The 17,333-nt window shown below is 35.7% G+C and overlaps 1 protein-coding gene across 4 annotated transcripts in view; it reads right to left on the bottom strand.

Annotated features, from left to right (window-relative positions):
- The window catches only part of ENTREP2 (endosomal transmembrane epsin interactor 2), a 126,896-nt gene that overhangs the window by 27,045 nt on the left and 82,518 nt on the right, over positions 1–17,333 (bottom strand). For all 4 annotated transcript variants that reach the window (XM_086620457.1, XM_086620458.1, XM_086620460.1 and 1 more), the window contains exons 4-5: positions 12,906–13,037; positions 804–911 (exon numbers count right to left, since the gene is read on the bottom strand). In XM_086620457.1, the coding sequence (XP_086476583.1) occupies positions 804–911; positions 12,906–13,037 (240 nt within the window). The remainder of the gene's footprint in view (positions 1–803; positions 912–12,905; positions 13,038–17,333) is intronic.

Below are 17,333 nucleotides of genomic sequence, written 5' to 3'. Positions count from 1 at the left end.
GTATGAGAGATTTACAAATGACCGGTGTCAGGCTCGTGCGCTTGCCCTCTCCTATTAAACAAAGGATGATTTCCTAGATTAGCTGGTAACACGGCTGGGTTGGAAACAGTGTACCTGGCCTGCAAAACTCAAAAGATGTTAATTTTTTCGTGTTTGCTTCAACATTACATTGAAATCTGGAGAATCACAGCACTCATTTAGGACAGGAAAGCTGTCTTTGTCCAACCAAAACAAGACAGTATATCCTGTAATGCAGCTGGCTGTGCAGAAGACTAATGATCCTCTTCCCTCTTGTTTTAAACATAAGTGCTATTCTGAAGCTGAACATGTTTTCCTTATGAACACACTGTTATTGGCACAGGGCTGTGAAAAGTTCGGATTGAACCCAGGTCTCATACTCCATAGTTGTCATACCAGAAAATTAGTGAAAAGTAGTATCTCAAAGCTAAGTAATTGCTCTGGGTGGTGTGGAAACTGAAGATAGCAAACATGTAATGACAGAAAATTTAACATGCATATATAACTGAATCTTGTTAATAAAAATAGCATATTCCAAATTGCAAAATCCTCATTATAACTCTCTAATATAACAGGTAAACACTTTAAACACATCAGCTATCCACACACCTGTATGCTATATCTAGGTACATGCACGCAGATAAAAAAATACACGCATGTACACACACGTTCTAGACACACAGACTTAAGTTTACACACAAAGAGTAGGTACAAACAAGTACACACAGATAAGGACAATATGTTATGTTGGACAATATTCTGTGCTGTCACTGAAACATACTCACCATTTGCAGAAGATCAGAAGAAACCATCTGCATGCAACACATGGCCGTTGCCAAAGCACAAACAATGGTGGAGATGATATTGAGAGCGCACACACTGAACAGCAGGTCCTGTGAAAAGACATGCATCAGAATATCATCTCTTATCTCAGGGAGACAAAGGACAGGAAATATATTTAGCAATGTGATAATAAACACTGTCAACTGCTATCAATTGGTACGGTCTCAATTATCTGCGTAGAAATCGTTCAGCTCACAGCAATTTTTTTTAAACCAGTCTGCAAAGGGAACAATTACAGAAACAAACATCTTCCCTTCCCTGTTTCTCACAATATATTTGGTGTTATAGATTTCCTCAGAAATATTGATATTTCAAGTTTTCCAGTTCCCTGAAAGAAAAATTACTGCTTTCGCAGTGGACTCCAAGCTACAGTTATCACAAGAAAGATACTATGAAATAGATTTCTCATTTTAAAAAAATAAATACAGAATTTTCATTGCTTTCAGTAGTTGAAATCTGCAAATTAGGGTTATGTATTAAAAAATTTAATGGAAACTCTAGTATGAAATAGAGATTATTATCCTGTATCAGGTACTCTATGTATCTGAAACATTTTTAGACATGTGAGAAAAGCAGTGACTACCATCTGGGCATTTCATTTTGTGCTGATGAAATAAGTGCATATGGCCACGTTGCCTTTTAAAAAAAACCCAAACATTTAAATTAGAACATAAAGTATTTCTGTTTACTAGGTAGATAAAATAAAAGAAACATCTGAATTTAAATTGAAACATTTTTATAGCAAAGGTAAAATTTAAAAAAAAAGCATCCATCTCTTCCAATCACTGGATTTTTATTTACTTTCCCAACAGCCAGTGAACAGGAGCACAGATCTAGCATGCTGGCGACTCTTCAAAACTACTACAGTCCTTCTATAGCAGTTGCATAGCGGTTGTACTTTGACAATTACATGACTCAGTTAATATTCTGAACAGCCAGTAAAAGTATTTGAGAAAAAGGATCACAGAGAACAGATGAAAAACAAAATCAAAATTGTTACTATATCACGAGCAAAATCACTCACTGTGTAAAGAACATTATTTAGAATCTAAGTTTAAAAGAGTATTTCGGTCTCTGCCAGTGCATAAAATAACTTCCATGCTATAAAATCGATGCATTGCTCGCTTTGTTTTTTCCAACAGTACTGAAAAAATGAAAAGTGCAGATTTACTCCTGCTGCTGTAATTGCATGCTCCTCAGGTGACCTTCATTTGAAGATGGAAATGCCAGCCATGGGAACCAGGCAGACATTAAACGGGTCAACAGGTTCTAGTTATTTAATAGCTTACACTGAGCCTGATTTGCTCTTGCTCATCTGGTCAGTAGTTTTCTGTCTTCTTGACCAGCCCCTCAGCCAGGGGAATAATGAATAAACAGCATCAACAGCAAAATTCTGGAATGCCTAAGACAGTCTTAGGGGATGTGATGTTAGTAGTTTGTAGAAAATCTGAATTCTCGAAGCTGGTTGTGAGAAAGGGTTTAAGGTGTTCCAGGTTTAACCAACATTGGGTATTGTTTTCCTGATACCACAAGTACATAAACTCCACACCTCCCTAAGCAGCTTAGCTACAGAAAAGATGTTGCTGCCTACAAATACCAAAATCATTCAGAAGTTAGGTTTCCCAGTACTTTCAGGTACACAAGCAAGCAATGCTGGCTACACAAACAGAATACCTATACCTAAATGTACGTTACTGTTTCTTTTGCTTTTTGCATGTTTCCAGAATCAAGGAAACACAACCTAGCAGAGGCCTCATACTGAGTTTTTTTGTGGATGGCACACAGGTGAGATACCTGAGATACCTGTAACTGCTGCTAAAACTAGGCCACTATTTAGAAAAGTAAAAAGACTTAGAGTACAAATTGCGTAAACTGCAATTCAAAAATTCTAAAGTTCTGTCTGTAAGCCCTGAACATCAAAGCAGACAGAAGTCATGGTTTGCATTGCTGTGTTCTATCAAGCACTGACAACAGTTAGCCAAACCCAATCGTGCAGTAACAGCCTCTCTCCAGCAAAGTGACAGCAGTGCCATTCTTTTAAAATCCTTAAACTTGGCCCTGTAAAGGGATCCCCAATGCCTTTTTTGGACATCATACATGTCATTTGATCATTCAAAACATGTTTACTTCTCTTTAATGGAACTGCTTTTAGACTTTAGCTGATGAACGTAAGATGCCCAAGATGTAATCTTTGCAAATAAGTGTAATCTACAGACTACTTTGCTGACTACATTTCTCTACCAAGTAATGGAGAAAATAACAACATTGCTATCTTGCAGACCTTCAAGAAACTCTGAGTTTAGAGAAAATACACCAGAAGTCAACTTTAAAACACACCGTTATGCCCTACATAATAATCTCCAGTAAATTGGCTCATTTCTCTTGAAAAGAGAGCTAATGAACTGTCATACATCCAAAACAGGCACCCAGAATATTCCTCTAAGAAGTTGCAGAATTCCTTTCGTCCAGGTCTGAAATGAAAATTAGGACAAGGTTGTATACGTGTTAACATTCAAAATAAACATCATTTAGTGAAATCTTGTGTCAAAGTCCTCCGTGTTTCAATTAGCATCTAGAAACCAAGTGAGTTTTCTGTTTCTGTTACCTCAGTCCAAAATAGGCATCATGATGTTTTACATTCACTGCTTGGAAGAGAAAGGAACAGCCTATTTTCACATTGATGCTTTCAAGGCGTGAGCTAACAATTGCATGAGCAGTTGCTTACATCCATGATTTGTTAAATATTAGATGCCTATTTCCAGATACTTTGGGCTTTTAAAAGAGAAGTATTTACACAGGTAAAATTCTTTTACAGAGGATGTTTTCTCTCCTTAATCCAAGAGAGGACACTCAGATTTTCTTCAACTGTAGAATGACAAGTTAGAGAAAACAAGTACCCTTGTTCAACACAAATTATACTCTTAAAAAAAAAGTTAAAGTTCTGACACTTAGATTAACAGTCACAGATTGCTTTGCAACAATAGCAAGGAGTAAAGTTCATGAACACAATCTGAGAAAACAATTACTGCTCTTCCTGAAACTATATTCAAGTATCCAAAAGGAAATTCAAAAGAAAACAAAATTCCCAAACAACACACGGAAAAATATTTAAGCACTACCATACTACCACTTATACTAAAGTATTTAGGCTTACATTTCTCAGTCAAGTATTACTGAACACCTAAGAAGCAGAAGATTCCTCTTAAAAACACCTCTACTGAAAAATGAAATGAGGAAGAGACTGATTTGAATGACAACGTACAGCATTTCAGTGGAGTTGATATTCAAAGGGTGATATCACCTACTGTAGTTGACACTGTAGAGAAGAATCCAATGTCAGCTTTATATGATAGGGCAAAAAACCACACTAAACAAGAAGCAAACCTTGAAAAAGTTCTGTAGTTTTTAAAGAAAAAAAAATCATTTTAGAGTAGGTTAATCTCCTGTCATGATCCACATGGACAGAGGGTCCATGACAGAGAGCCAGGACAGAGGGTCCACAACTCCCCTCATGATTTGTATTTAGACTTAGGCTTAGGATTGAGGGCCAAATTGGCCAATAAGTATTCCATATCATGCAGCATCATGACCAGTATAAAAATGAGTCAGCTGGACAGAAGGGCCTTTGCTCTTCCAGGACTCTCACTTTCCAACTTTCAGAGTGCTCTCTGTCTCACTCTCTATTTTTGGGCCTCTTGCTCATCTGGGATTGCAGTGTTGGGACTTATCTGTTTCGGGATCATTAATTCGGGACGAGACGGGCCTCGGTCAAGGGGTGGTGAGCAATTACACCGCATACCACTCATTTGTATATATTTATCATTGCACATATATGTATACATTCATAGCAGTAGCAGTAGTAGTGAATAGTTCTTATCTCAACCCACGGGTCTCTTTCCCTTTTCTCCTTTAATTCTCTTCCTCATCTCAGAGCGTGGCGGAAGGCGAGTGAGCGGCTGTGTGCAGTTTAGTTGCCGGAATGGCCTAAACCGCGACAGTCCTTTGTGGCACCCGACGTGGGGCTCAAAGGGTTGAGATAACAAATTCCGGTCAAATCTGTCGTTAAAATAACGTTAAGTTCTATAATTTAGCACCTTATCTGCCGTATATGCTATGTTGGAATTCTTTCGCGGTTTACTATCTCTGAGTGTTGGACTAGGATGAAAGGCATTTTTTCACTCATTAAGAGTTTTGCTGTGCTGTGCCTAAACCATGACAACTACACAGTCGTTTCTCAGTTGAATACTACTAAGCTGTCAGTACAATTATCCACTATATATCAAGAAACTGAATAGGAAACAATTTTCTCATTTTAGAACCAGAGCTTCTTTGCACTGTTGAACAGATTTAGATATTGAAAGTTAATAATATTATCTGAATGTTGTATTTCAGTATTTCCATTCTACATTTTAGTTTCTACCAATTGTAGCTGTAGCAGCTCCTGGTCATGCTAGGGAAGGAGCAGAAAGGAACAGTCTCCTCCTGACAAGCCTTTCTCCAGAACGGAGCTGAAGTTTGACAAAGCATAGGAAGATTGCCTAAAATAAAGATCCTCTCCTCCAGACAACATATAGATATATTACTTATTTCATAGGCTTCTACATAAGAAATTTGTTGTGAAAAGAGAGTACCTGCGGTTCCCTTCAAAATCCCAATTGTATTCCCAAACATCCAAGGATCTTCACCGCTTTTATGCCAGTGAGCTCAGACAACATGAAAAACAATTACAAAACATCAGTGCCTTAGGTTGCTGAGCCTTCCCCTTCCCTTTAACCACCTTAGGCATACTCAACCCTTGAAACTCTGTTCCTATGTCTTTATCTCTTTTCCATATCCCTCTGCATCATAGTTTGCAAGTGATTGCTGAGGGAAGTAAACGACGGGGGTTTTTTTTGTGATTGGCGAGTGACTGAAGGTAAAGGAAGAGACACTGGCAAAAGTAACCGAGTTTCAAATTTTATCAAAATGAAGATTACCAGCAGCTACTATTTAAGATAAATTAAAAAAAAAAAAAAAGCAAATCACACTCAGCACTGCTACACATCATCCATTTCTTTTTTGTTGCACAGTCTTAGGAAGACATAACCTACATTTCCAAGTGCACCACTTTTCTGAAAAGTGACTACATAAAAATACACGTTCTCTACATCTGAGACTATGCCCAAAAGCCTACAGAACACATTAAAACAGGAGCTGTATTACAAAACCTGAGCATTGTTAAAAATCTGAATGTTTAATTGAATTTTTTTATATATATTTTGTATTCCAATAATATAATTTTAGGATGTAATTCAGTGAGAACATCGTATGAAAAAAACTAAACAGTAATATACTGAAAAGGTAATTTGTCCTAAAAACTAACTTTCTTTGTTTTCAATCGAACTGCTGAGTGACAAGGTAATCAGATGTTTTTAAACCGGAATAAGGAAAAAAAACGGTCACTGATTTATCACCTCAATAACTCAACTGTAGAAACAATCATTTAACAAAGCAATTTAGAACAGCTGTTAGCACAAGCAATTACCTGACAGAACAAAGAAAATATCTGGAATGAGATAGAATCTAAAACAAAAAAATGACAATGGCGAGAGTCCCCCATTAGTGATGGGAAAGGTGGCAGAACTGGGTCCTTTATAACCAAGGAACACTTCACTGCAAGTGTATTCACCCTGCTGAAATTTTCCCCTTCAAAACCTAATTTGTAACCCCTATCACAGCAAATATAAAGCAAAACTGGAACACTAACAATTTGCTCTAATGGTGAGTCATATCCATAGAGTACCTTCACCTTAGCAAACAGTTATAATTTCTCTCTACCACCAGTTGCCTTCCAGAATCAGCTGTAGAAAAGTCATATCAGTCAACCACAGCTGCAATACATGCATTCAACATTAACAGCAAAAACTCAGTGTAATTTTAGGTATGGAATGGAAGTACTACATGACTGACAGCAGCCTCCATACAAAGCCAGGCAATAAGGTGAACTCCTAAAGAACTTCCCTTCTATACACGTAATGTTTTCAAACTCATAGCTATGAAAAAGCAGTAAGACATATTAATCTTTTGAATAACAGTGTTTCATCTTGTTCGGACAACACTTCATTCATCAAATGGCTAAAGCATCGAGTCAAAACCCAGAAATTTTGTCTGAAACTTCCTTTTGATATGGAACCACCTACCACAAACTACTGCTTTGTAAGGGTTTGGAACAAAGCCAAGTTACAATGATCACACCAAAGGACTGTAGCATAAGCCAAATAAAATTATATGCTTCAGGACAATTGTTATTTGGGAAAAAACACTGATGGCCTTGCTTAATCCACCTCTTTTTAATAAACTATTGTGAGTGCTCCCTAATCCCTTTTACATACCCACTAAATACAGACTAAAAGTAAGCCAAAATAAAACAAGAATCTCTGAACATCTTCACAACCCAACTCAAACACAGACTTTGGTAAATATTTAATCACTCCCTTGTCTCTTCATAGCACAGCAATGAATTGCATTGTCAATTCAGTTACATGCACGAATGTCAAACCAGGGAGTCTGGCATTCAGTGAAGACACATACCACACAGATGAAGTGCTATTACGACAAAATATTAATTCTTTCTGTCGAATATTATATAGAAAATTATCCAGCTGTGCTGCTTACACAGAATTAAGTGTATTTAAACTTATTTTGCTATAGATAGAAACAGATCAATGCTTCTTGTCCCGCACTTATTTCTGTTTCCACATTTATTACAATATTTTAAATATTTATTATTTTTTGTGAAATGTGTTATTTATGTTCATATTGCCAAAAAATAAGTTTCAGAGCACAAACCCAGTACTTCTCAAGAGCTCTAACCTGTGCAACAATATTGAAGTGGCAACTCTCTTTACAACACACGTTTTGCTGGCTCAATAGATTGTTTTAACCTGTGGAAAGAAAGGGTTCATAATCTTTGAGGCTCTTAAATCCTTTGCGCTTTTGAGAGCTCAGTCAATATACAATAAAAGGAGTAAAATAAGCTTACTGATGTGTAAAAAGAACACTCTCTAATCAGTAGCCCTGAACACATGGATCTAAACATCCACACTGATCAAGGGCTAAAACCAGCTTCACTGTTGCCATTCTGTGAAGATGATTTCTTTTCTCCTTGATTGACTTCAATTATGGAGCCTCGTTTCTTATACTGCTATAACGTGAAAAGAGATAATGAGCAGTAAAGCTTTTTCACCCATGAAATTAGTGTCTGCGTACCTCTTCTTTGGGAACTCAAGGACAACAATCCTTTTAACTCAAATTATAACTTCTAACTGGATATGTCTGAAAAACACTAGAAAAAAATAGCTGCTCTAATACTAGGACGACTGTCTTTGTTTATAAAGAATCAATTCAGAACTATATGAGTATCAAATGCACATTGAACTGTAAACGGAGAAATGGCCAATGTTTCATAAAATAGATTTAAGGTATGAAAGTACAATATGCTACACTATTTTATATGGGTCTAAAATATTTACTATACTTTTAAGGAAGCAGTTCACAGCTGCTGCCTAAGAAAAACAAACTCAAAAAGGTCTTCTCTGACGGATGCCAGTTTGCATCATCAACTCAGGTATCTACGTTAAATTTAGTACTGGAGAGAGTTAGAGAGCCCTGAAAGACTAAGGTTCCACAAAATAACTGGACAAGTATGTAATAAGCAGTCATTCAAAGAGGCAGCTTTTCAGCCATGAGAGAAGTTCACAACTGTATTCACTCATTGCCCGAGCTAGGAACAGAAACGTTCATGAGGAAGGAAAATTACGAGCAGACTATTTCTGTTACACAACTGTTACTTAGAACTTTGGAATACTTGCAGCTCAACTATTCAGACTACAAAGCCCACACTGAACTGCTCTATGTTTGATGGTATCTAGTACAGTAAATACACTCTGAACATAGAGAATATTTTCAGTTGTCTTAAGGAACATGAAACAACTGCAGCATCTGATAGGAAGTTATTTATTCTACATTGAGCTTTATCCAATTTTAAGCACATTAAGAAGTCTTTTAGGTAACTCATTCAGCAAAATTAAATATTTTGCATTTGGTCATACAGCACATCTCAGGAAAGTCTGTTCTTATAACTTTAAAGAACATGTTAGGAGTCATCCTCCTGTTTTCCAAGTGAAAGAACATTCTTCTGAATGGAAAAAAATTTAAACATATAGGTAGGCTTGGTCATCTGGAAACTCTGTAACAATAAACCTGGATTCAAAGGAGGGGAAAGGAAGATTTATACAAAAGACTGCAAGAACTTTGAGTTACATAAATCTCTAATAATGATGCCCAGCTTACAAACTAATTAGTGCAATCAGTAACCTGAAAAAGACATTTTCTATTTTTATTGTACTTTAATTTTAGCAGCTCCAAAACAAATATATATGCTGAAAATAGAGGGGGGAATCAGCTTTTCCCTTAGCCTGTTTAGTCACAAAACCATTCTACAGAAGCACTTCAAGTAAAGTAGGAAGCAATTATTTAAACAGTGAATTCATAAATTAGCGTACATGGCTGCAGGTATTTGGGGCTGTGTAAGCTGTTAAAGTAATAAAAATACCCTAATGGAATATTACTAAACCAAATCAGCATAACATTATCCTCTTACGTGCAAATATCAGATAGTAATAATACATTACAAAATAATTCAGTCTTCCAAATACCTAACTTCATCCTCTCAAAACACAATCTCAAGAAGATAAGCTTTGTTTCATGCATGTCTCTACTAAGTTCAAGATATTCTGAGTTTAGAAGGAAGGAATAATTTCCATAGATGAAACCTGTCAGGAAAATTCAGTCCTCGTACTTTAATCAACATTAGAAGAAAAACTCAGTTCCTTAAAATTTCATCTAAAACCCAACACATTCAGTTCAGACTACTGTGTCAGCATTTTACACTCACTCAGAGGTAACGCTGTTAAAAAAAGGCATCTCATTCGTATTGCTCTCATCTTGGAAAAGACTCAGGTTGCTGCTATAATCAGCAAGGTAATCCAGAGACAATACGGTTTAATAACTAGTCTGTGTGTGTTTCTTAATATACATGCATGTTCGTATGTATAAAAAAGATTTACCCTCCTGCATTTTTTCTGGTTTTACCTGAATAAAAGCCAACTTACGCAGCAATATCAGATGACTGAGAGACAATCAAGAAAGTATTACACTGCTGATAACACCTTGGCTAAACTGAGAAGCCTTTTTATGTAATACACGGCTTTTAAACCTTCATCAGTTTGTGAGCCTGTAAGAACTTTTCCAGTGGAGCTTCTGCTCATTAATTAATTCAAGCTTACTCATAATAGGCTTGTGTTCCTGTCCTATTTCACAGTTCCCTCAGTAGTTTACAAACCCTGGCATCTTTGGCCATAAACTAATGCTTTATGCATTAGAATCACTCCTCTCTTGTTCAAACAGAAGTTAAGAGAAAAATGAGCTCAACTGAAGTCCTTCTCAGGAAGTGAAAAATTATTCAATTGCTTCCAAGCACAAGATAAGATGAGGTTGCAAAGTGTTATTTGCACAAAATCTATTAGTTCTGGCAAACAAATTATCTCAAGTGACCATTTTTCAGATATTTAAATATTGAGCCTCTTATATTTTACCCAAGAGATTTCATATGTTGGTATTTTAAAATCTTAAAACATCCAAGTTCTGTAAGATTCAATTAATTGTCAAGTAAGACAATTCATATATCAATGAAATAAAACATTTTGCCATAGCTTCATGCTTCAGCTCATATTTTTCTTTTAGGAATTTTACTGCAAAAAAGTTCTCTCTCTACTGCAAGAATAATGTTATCTTTTCATCTTCAATTCAGTTCATAAGACAAAAGTAAGTTGCTACCACCAAAAAAGCACAGATGACTTAGTGGAAACATGAGATTTTACCTCACTCTCAATAAAGAGGAGTGTGAAACCTACATAACGTTATACGTAAAGCTGCATAATCGTAACTGGTACTCTACACTTTCTCTCCCTCTGGCTCCCCAAACAATGAGCACAACTGAGCTTTTGATACTAAAACATCTGTTCTCTTAAAATCAAATTGTAGTTGTTAATTGCAGTTAAAGAAGCTGAGCCTTGTCACTGTCAGTTGTTTACCTAATGAGCTGTATTTTTTTTTTTTGTTACAAGCTTAGAAGGATGCTAAAGAATTCTTAAATTTACAGCCAGGAATACAGAGCTCTGAAAGTCAAACAGAAAGCAAATGCAGATATAAAACTGAAAAAGACTTAAGAAACTTCCTCGAAAAGTTGTTTTCCTAACTGCCTTCTCTTAAATTAAAAATTCTGAACACACTTAAGTAAAACTGCACTCAGACCATACTCATAGGAACTCCTTGTTAAATCAGTTCTCTGCTAGCGCAAGCAGATATGTCATCAATTTCTTTTATAAATGACTGAGTTATATTTTAAAAGAAATCATATTTTCTGCTTCTATTCTTATTGTCATATTGGTTAGAAACCTTACCCTGATTTCCAGCATACGTCACTTCTCACTTCATACGCTGACAGTGTCCTCAAAGACACAGTTATTTTCTCCCTCATTAAAGTTTACTCAGCTGACATATTTACAGCAAGCAACCATATGCGCCTCAATCTTTATTTTCACGGGATCCGCAAGGCGGCTTTCTCTGTACGACAGGTTCGCGCTTTTGCATCTGTCACACTTTGAAGAACGTCTTTCTGAGAAGTTATTTTCCTGCATTACCTTTTTGTAACACATTTCGCTAAAACTGCACCACTGAATACAGTCCTGAACTTAGCATTCGGAGTAGTAGTTTGTTATTTTTTGACCAGCAACGTCAGGTTACACTTCTTTTCCACTTACTAAACTCCTGCTACCCAGTAGGTTTTTGCTCCCACAGCCTCCTTTATCATCCTCACTAAAACCTGAGGCAGAGGTCTTACTTATTTTGGAGCCATATCAAATTGTTTTAATTTCTACCTGATCCTTAATACTTAGTAGTCATTTTTAATTATTTTTTTTTTAACATAGCTGAAGAACATTTAGATATTTATTATGTATCTTTTGCAGGATTTTTACCTTTCCTGAACTTCAAAATATAGTTTCAGATATCAATATAACTTAGCATTTTCAGGCCTCACACTATAGTCTAAATCACTAAGATCCTTATCACATTTAATTTCACTATTTTAATCCATTACATTATATTAATTTTATTAAAATATATACTTTGAAATTGAGAGCCACAGATGCAGTGTTAGTTCTGTTGATCATTAAATTAAATCTAAAATGAAGCAGTATCTGTCTCTCAGGCTAGGGTTCTTTTCTCTGACCAATTCTTTCATGGATTCCTTACTGTTTTCCAAACCAACATGACACTGTATCTTGCTATTTTGGTGACAATGATGTGGGCAATTACATTTGGGATATAACTCAGTCATACAATATTCTTAATATTTGCTCTCAAATGTTTATCTGGCTAGTTGTAACATAAAATGCTAAAGGATTTAAACTTCTTCTAATATTGCACAGCAGTCTATAAGCATGATTCCAGCATTATCTCGAAAGAACATTTACTACTCTCTCCCAAAGTAACTGAAATCTGAAATAATGGTAATACTTTGTGTTAGCAGTACATCATGAAATGTTTCATCATTCTGTAATACTTTGTGATTCTTTGCAATCTACCATAACACTACTAAACAGTGGCAACCACCTTTGATTTCAGCTTTCTTGAACAGCAACATGAAAGATACCTGTTCTTATACCTTCCAGCATCAGTAATAACCAATTGTAACTTCTGTTTCTTAATATCTAACAAAAAATAGTAACCTATACAAATACAGCTATTGTGTGTAACATAAAACCATTTTTATGCATAGAAAGCACTAAACTCTGCTGGATGAAGATTTTTTTTTTTTTTGCATGTAAGAACGTACAAACACAGAGAACACCAGCTACTCCTTCTTTTATCACACACTTCTGACTTGCTAAGTACTCACTACTAAAAACTGAAATAAACTGTTAATTCTTCTCATAACAGACCTTTAGAGTCAGCCTCACAACATTACACTCCTGCAGAGGGTTCAGTTTCAGCGTTTCTCCCAAGTTACTGCAGCCTGATGTTTGATGCTGCATTTCACAGCAAACACAGACACCATCACTGTCGAATTTAATCTGTGGAGGAAAAGAAAAAAGAAAGGTCAGAAAAAGTATAAATCAACAGAAGTACACTTCCTAAACATTGTATTTACACTTACTATGACAATCATGACTACTAAACACAAAATGAAAATATCTATGCAGAACATCCTCAAGCAGAATGCCTTCAATTGGCTAATATAAGCTATAAAACCAGGTAAAATACAGAAAGAGGATACAATATCAAAGGAGTGTTACCTTTTATGCCTCTTTTTGAAAAGAAAATGCTTTACAGGGGCAGACGAAACCAGAGTAACTCAACTGAAAAAAAACATCAAATCATACTCAAAGGGGAAAGACAAAAAAAACAGCAAAAAACTCAGAAAATACATGAAGCAGTCATGATCACAAATGTAACTTATACATACATGGAAAAATAATTACGAGAGAAACCATGATGCATACTTCAGAAAAGAGAACATAACATGAAGAAAAATTGGAGGAAGAGGTACATGTAATTTTATATATATTTTTACTTTGGAAAAGGTTTGCTCTCTATTTTCCCATGTTCAGTTTGTCTTGAATACAATAAGCATTCAATGTTTTCACATTTTAATAAGCATTATACGTTCTATTCCATTCTTCAAAGACTTGCATTAAAGCATGTCTTGCTAAGAATACTGAACCCTGATCATTCTCAAAAAGTAAAAATCTCTATGAGTGATTCTAAAATAATCCCATTCAGCTCAATGAAAATATTCATTATACTGATTCTGACTTCCTTATTTATAGAAACACAAACCCAAAACCAACTCAAAAACAAAGGAAAAAAAAAAACAAACCCAAAACCATAGCAATGTTTATTTTTCTGCTTCCAACAAAGACTTTTTTAAGTCAAAATTTAACTCCGTAGATGTTTTTACCTAGCCTGTTAATATGAACTGTCATTGATTTAAAATTTCTCAATTCGATACTTCTATGCTTTCTCCATTGCCATTTTTGCAGGTTTTTTTTAAGGACTAACAATGAGATACACCACCTTACTTCTCCAGGTCACTAGTTGCAATTCAGTCTGGGTTAGTATTGATAAAAGTAGTTAGTGTCACATGGGAGTTCTTTGAACTATGAGTTTAAAAATACCAGATCCCAGGCTTCCATACTCCAATAATCAATAGTAAGAATGACACTCATGAGAAACTTCCATGGATCTTCATGTAAAGAATAAAAGATTCAATCTACCATTCAGGCATGCTCAATCAGTCCTCTATTCCTCCAAGCAAAGATGGAAGCATCGTGGCTGGGTGGCGAGAGATCCAAACACAAATCCACAAAAAATTTCCTAATGCAAATATGCATTTATTATTTTTAATTCAAATTATCTCTAGGATGTTGCCAATTTCCTGAGCAAAGACAGCAGCATGCCTTGCAGAATTACCTTGCATAGCCTTATACGTAGAATCACTTGAGCAGAATATTTTCTTACTGCTTAAGACCTTGTAGAATGTTTAAATTGTTCATATAAACTGAATAGCTACATATTTAAATATATGTATTTTTTAGTGTCACCTCTATAAGGCTTATCTAGTACTGTCTGCTTACGTGCTAGTCACCAGAACAGCAGCTGGAAAAGCAGAAATAGAGAGTCCACTAAAAAAACATAATAAACTTTACCAGATGAGATGAAGATGAATGAATGTTTCCCATACACAGTGATGAAGGTATGCTCAGGGCAGGATGCTATCTCAGTGGGTTTCAACTCCTGAGACTCCAGATTGCCATCTAGCCAGTATAATTTGCAAAAAGGCTTTAAAAAAAAATCTGGGTATGTAAATTATATCATTTCCAATATACTCAAAGGTAGCACTGAAAATAATTGTCTATGGTAACTCAGAGACTGGTCATACCCTAAGCCATAGACTCTGTAAAAGAAATAAAGAAAATAAATATAGTTTGAGCACCTTTATAATAGTTGTGGTGTTTATTTCTAATTAGCATACAATTGAATTCACAAAGCTGCTTTAACAATTTCAGACAGTGGGTTTTTTTCAACTCTTGTCATCTTTTAATACTCTCTTAAAAAAGTGAAAGATCTGAGCAAAACCCAACTACGGATAACCTCAGCTCTTCAACTCAATGGAAAATACAAAGCACTAAATGTCACTGGGAAGGTCTTGCTCCTGAACCTCTCTGGCAATGTTACAAATGGTGTCAACTGTTAGATAGATGCTACAGAGCAAGTCTGAAACTTAGGCTTTGAATTTAGAGCTGTGTCAAATTCAGCGTGGCCAGAATGCTGCAGCATACCTGCTGTATCAGCACCAGGCATACAGCAAATCAGTACAGTCTTCAGCTGCTAAAAAGTTTTTATAATGAGAAAAGTGGACTTCAGAAAAAGCTATCTACTGCAAGATCATTTATTCTCTGATTCACGTGCCCCTGTTCAGTGAAAGATTGTCATTGACTAATGACGGGATGTATTTGACATTTCGCATATGAAATACAGGTCCCAAGTCTACTTTTATCTCATGTAATGAACAGGTGTCACAGAAATAAGGCTAAAAAGAGAGATACTTTCTTGGTCAAGATTCCCCATCTATGAGAGATTCTCAACTCATTCCGAAAGATGTTCCATAACTTTCTACTGTCCAGAAACGCTCCCTTTAATTAAACTCTTAAAAATAGTTAAGAGAATTGTTTACATTAAAGTTCCTGCAAAACATAAAAACATCTTAAAAGTCATAGAATAATCAAAACCACCTAAGATCTGCAACTAGACTGCAAATCAAAACTCTGTTTCTATCTTAGACATACATTTTTTTTGAGAGCTTTTAACAATTTGCCCTATTGTGCACCTTTTCTTTCAAATGCTTGAGAGGTGGCATCTTTGCTAACTTGTGTTTTCGTAACACCAGCAGCACAAAAGGCTGAGCATGTCATTGCATTTGTGCTTTCAACATCACAGCAGCTGAAAGCAGTTTTGAGCCCTTGTACTCCAGAATGCTCATCCTTGCCCTACTGCTGTCTCACTTGCACAGACAGGATCAAGAATTCATACAACTATCCTGTGACCCAAACATTGTCAAAACTAACTTTTCTTTTTTTTTTTGTGGAGGAGTGGTTTATTTTCAGTCCAGATCAGACCTCAAATGCCATTCGCTGTGTGCTTCACAAATACAGACAGTAGCACAACAATGGAGTTACATTGGTACAGGGAGGAGGAGTTGAGATTACTCCTTCCAGCTGCAGGGCTGGTGTTTGCCAGCCTCAAACACCATTATACCAGCAGTACCTCCAACACTATGTTCTTTCTCCTACCTCTGCTGTGTTTAACTCTCATCTTGGTTGGCAGAGCTCAAGAATAAAGCATCTTTCACTTTATCCCCTGCACATACTCCCCCCACCATTCTGTATATATTTGCGTTCCATTTTGTGATTCTTACCCATGCTAGTAAGCATATCCAGTAATCACAATATAATTTGTGTACGTTCATATTTATGACAGTTGCACAGTGCATCCTCATCCAAACCATATTTAAGATTTCAAACATCAGCCTGAGCTGCTTATATGCATAAGTCATCTTTATTTTGTCTTGCCAAAAAGCAGTATTGTTACTTCAAAAGTGAAAAAAACATTAAAATCTGACTTTTATGAAGCAAATTATCAAAAAAGCAAAGGATTCTCCAACAACAAAGAACACAGAGAACTTCAGACTTATTAAAAATACATAAATACACACAGAGCCCCTTATGTTACAATAAAGTAACAGAAATGTGCACAGACCAGATTTTTTTTTCATCTACATCAATTCATCAATCTATCTAGGTATTAAAGGTGTCTTCTTAAAGAAGAAATTACTGCTGAGTGCACACACGTTCTCACCAAAAGGGTAAATCATACATGAATAACAGTGTTACTTTTCATTCTACCCTTTCTGTATTGCAAATGTAAAACTTCTAGTAAAAGTAGTAATAGATTTTATTTTATATTCTAAATCAACCTTCAGGGTTTTTTCTAGGAAACAAACCCAGCAGGACAAAACATCAAAACAAAATATAAAATTTCAAAATTTGAAAACAAGGCACTGAAGCACAAGAAAGCCTCACTGGTATGTTTATAAGAAGGAACTTTAGTCAGTTACAACAGCTTGTGCAAAGAGAAAGAGAAGGAGGATCCAGTGATGAATAAAGTTGAGTGGTAGGGAAATACCAAGGGAAAACCTGACAGGTGAATAAGAATAGAAGAAAAATATGTATATGTTCCTGGAATTTTAAAAATTATTTTTCAATATGCATGAAATTGAATGTAGCTACAGCACAAAACGGAATACAAAG

The sequence above is a fragment of the Tauraco erythrolophus genome, chromosome 14 (genome assembly GCF_009769465.1).
Source record: "Tauraco erythrolophus isolate bTauEry1 chromosome 14, bTauEry1.pri, whole genome shotgun sequence".
Taxonomy (NCBI): Eukaryota; Metazoa; Chordata; class Aves; order Musophagiformes; family Musophagidae; genus Tauraco; species Tauraco erythrolophus.
Note: the sequence above shows the minus strand (reverse complement) of the source record. Positions and strands in the feature narration are given on the sequence as shown.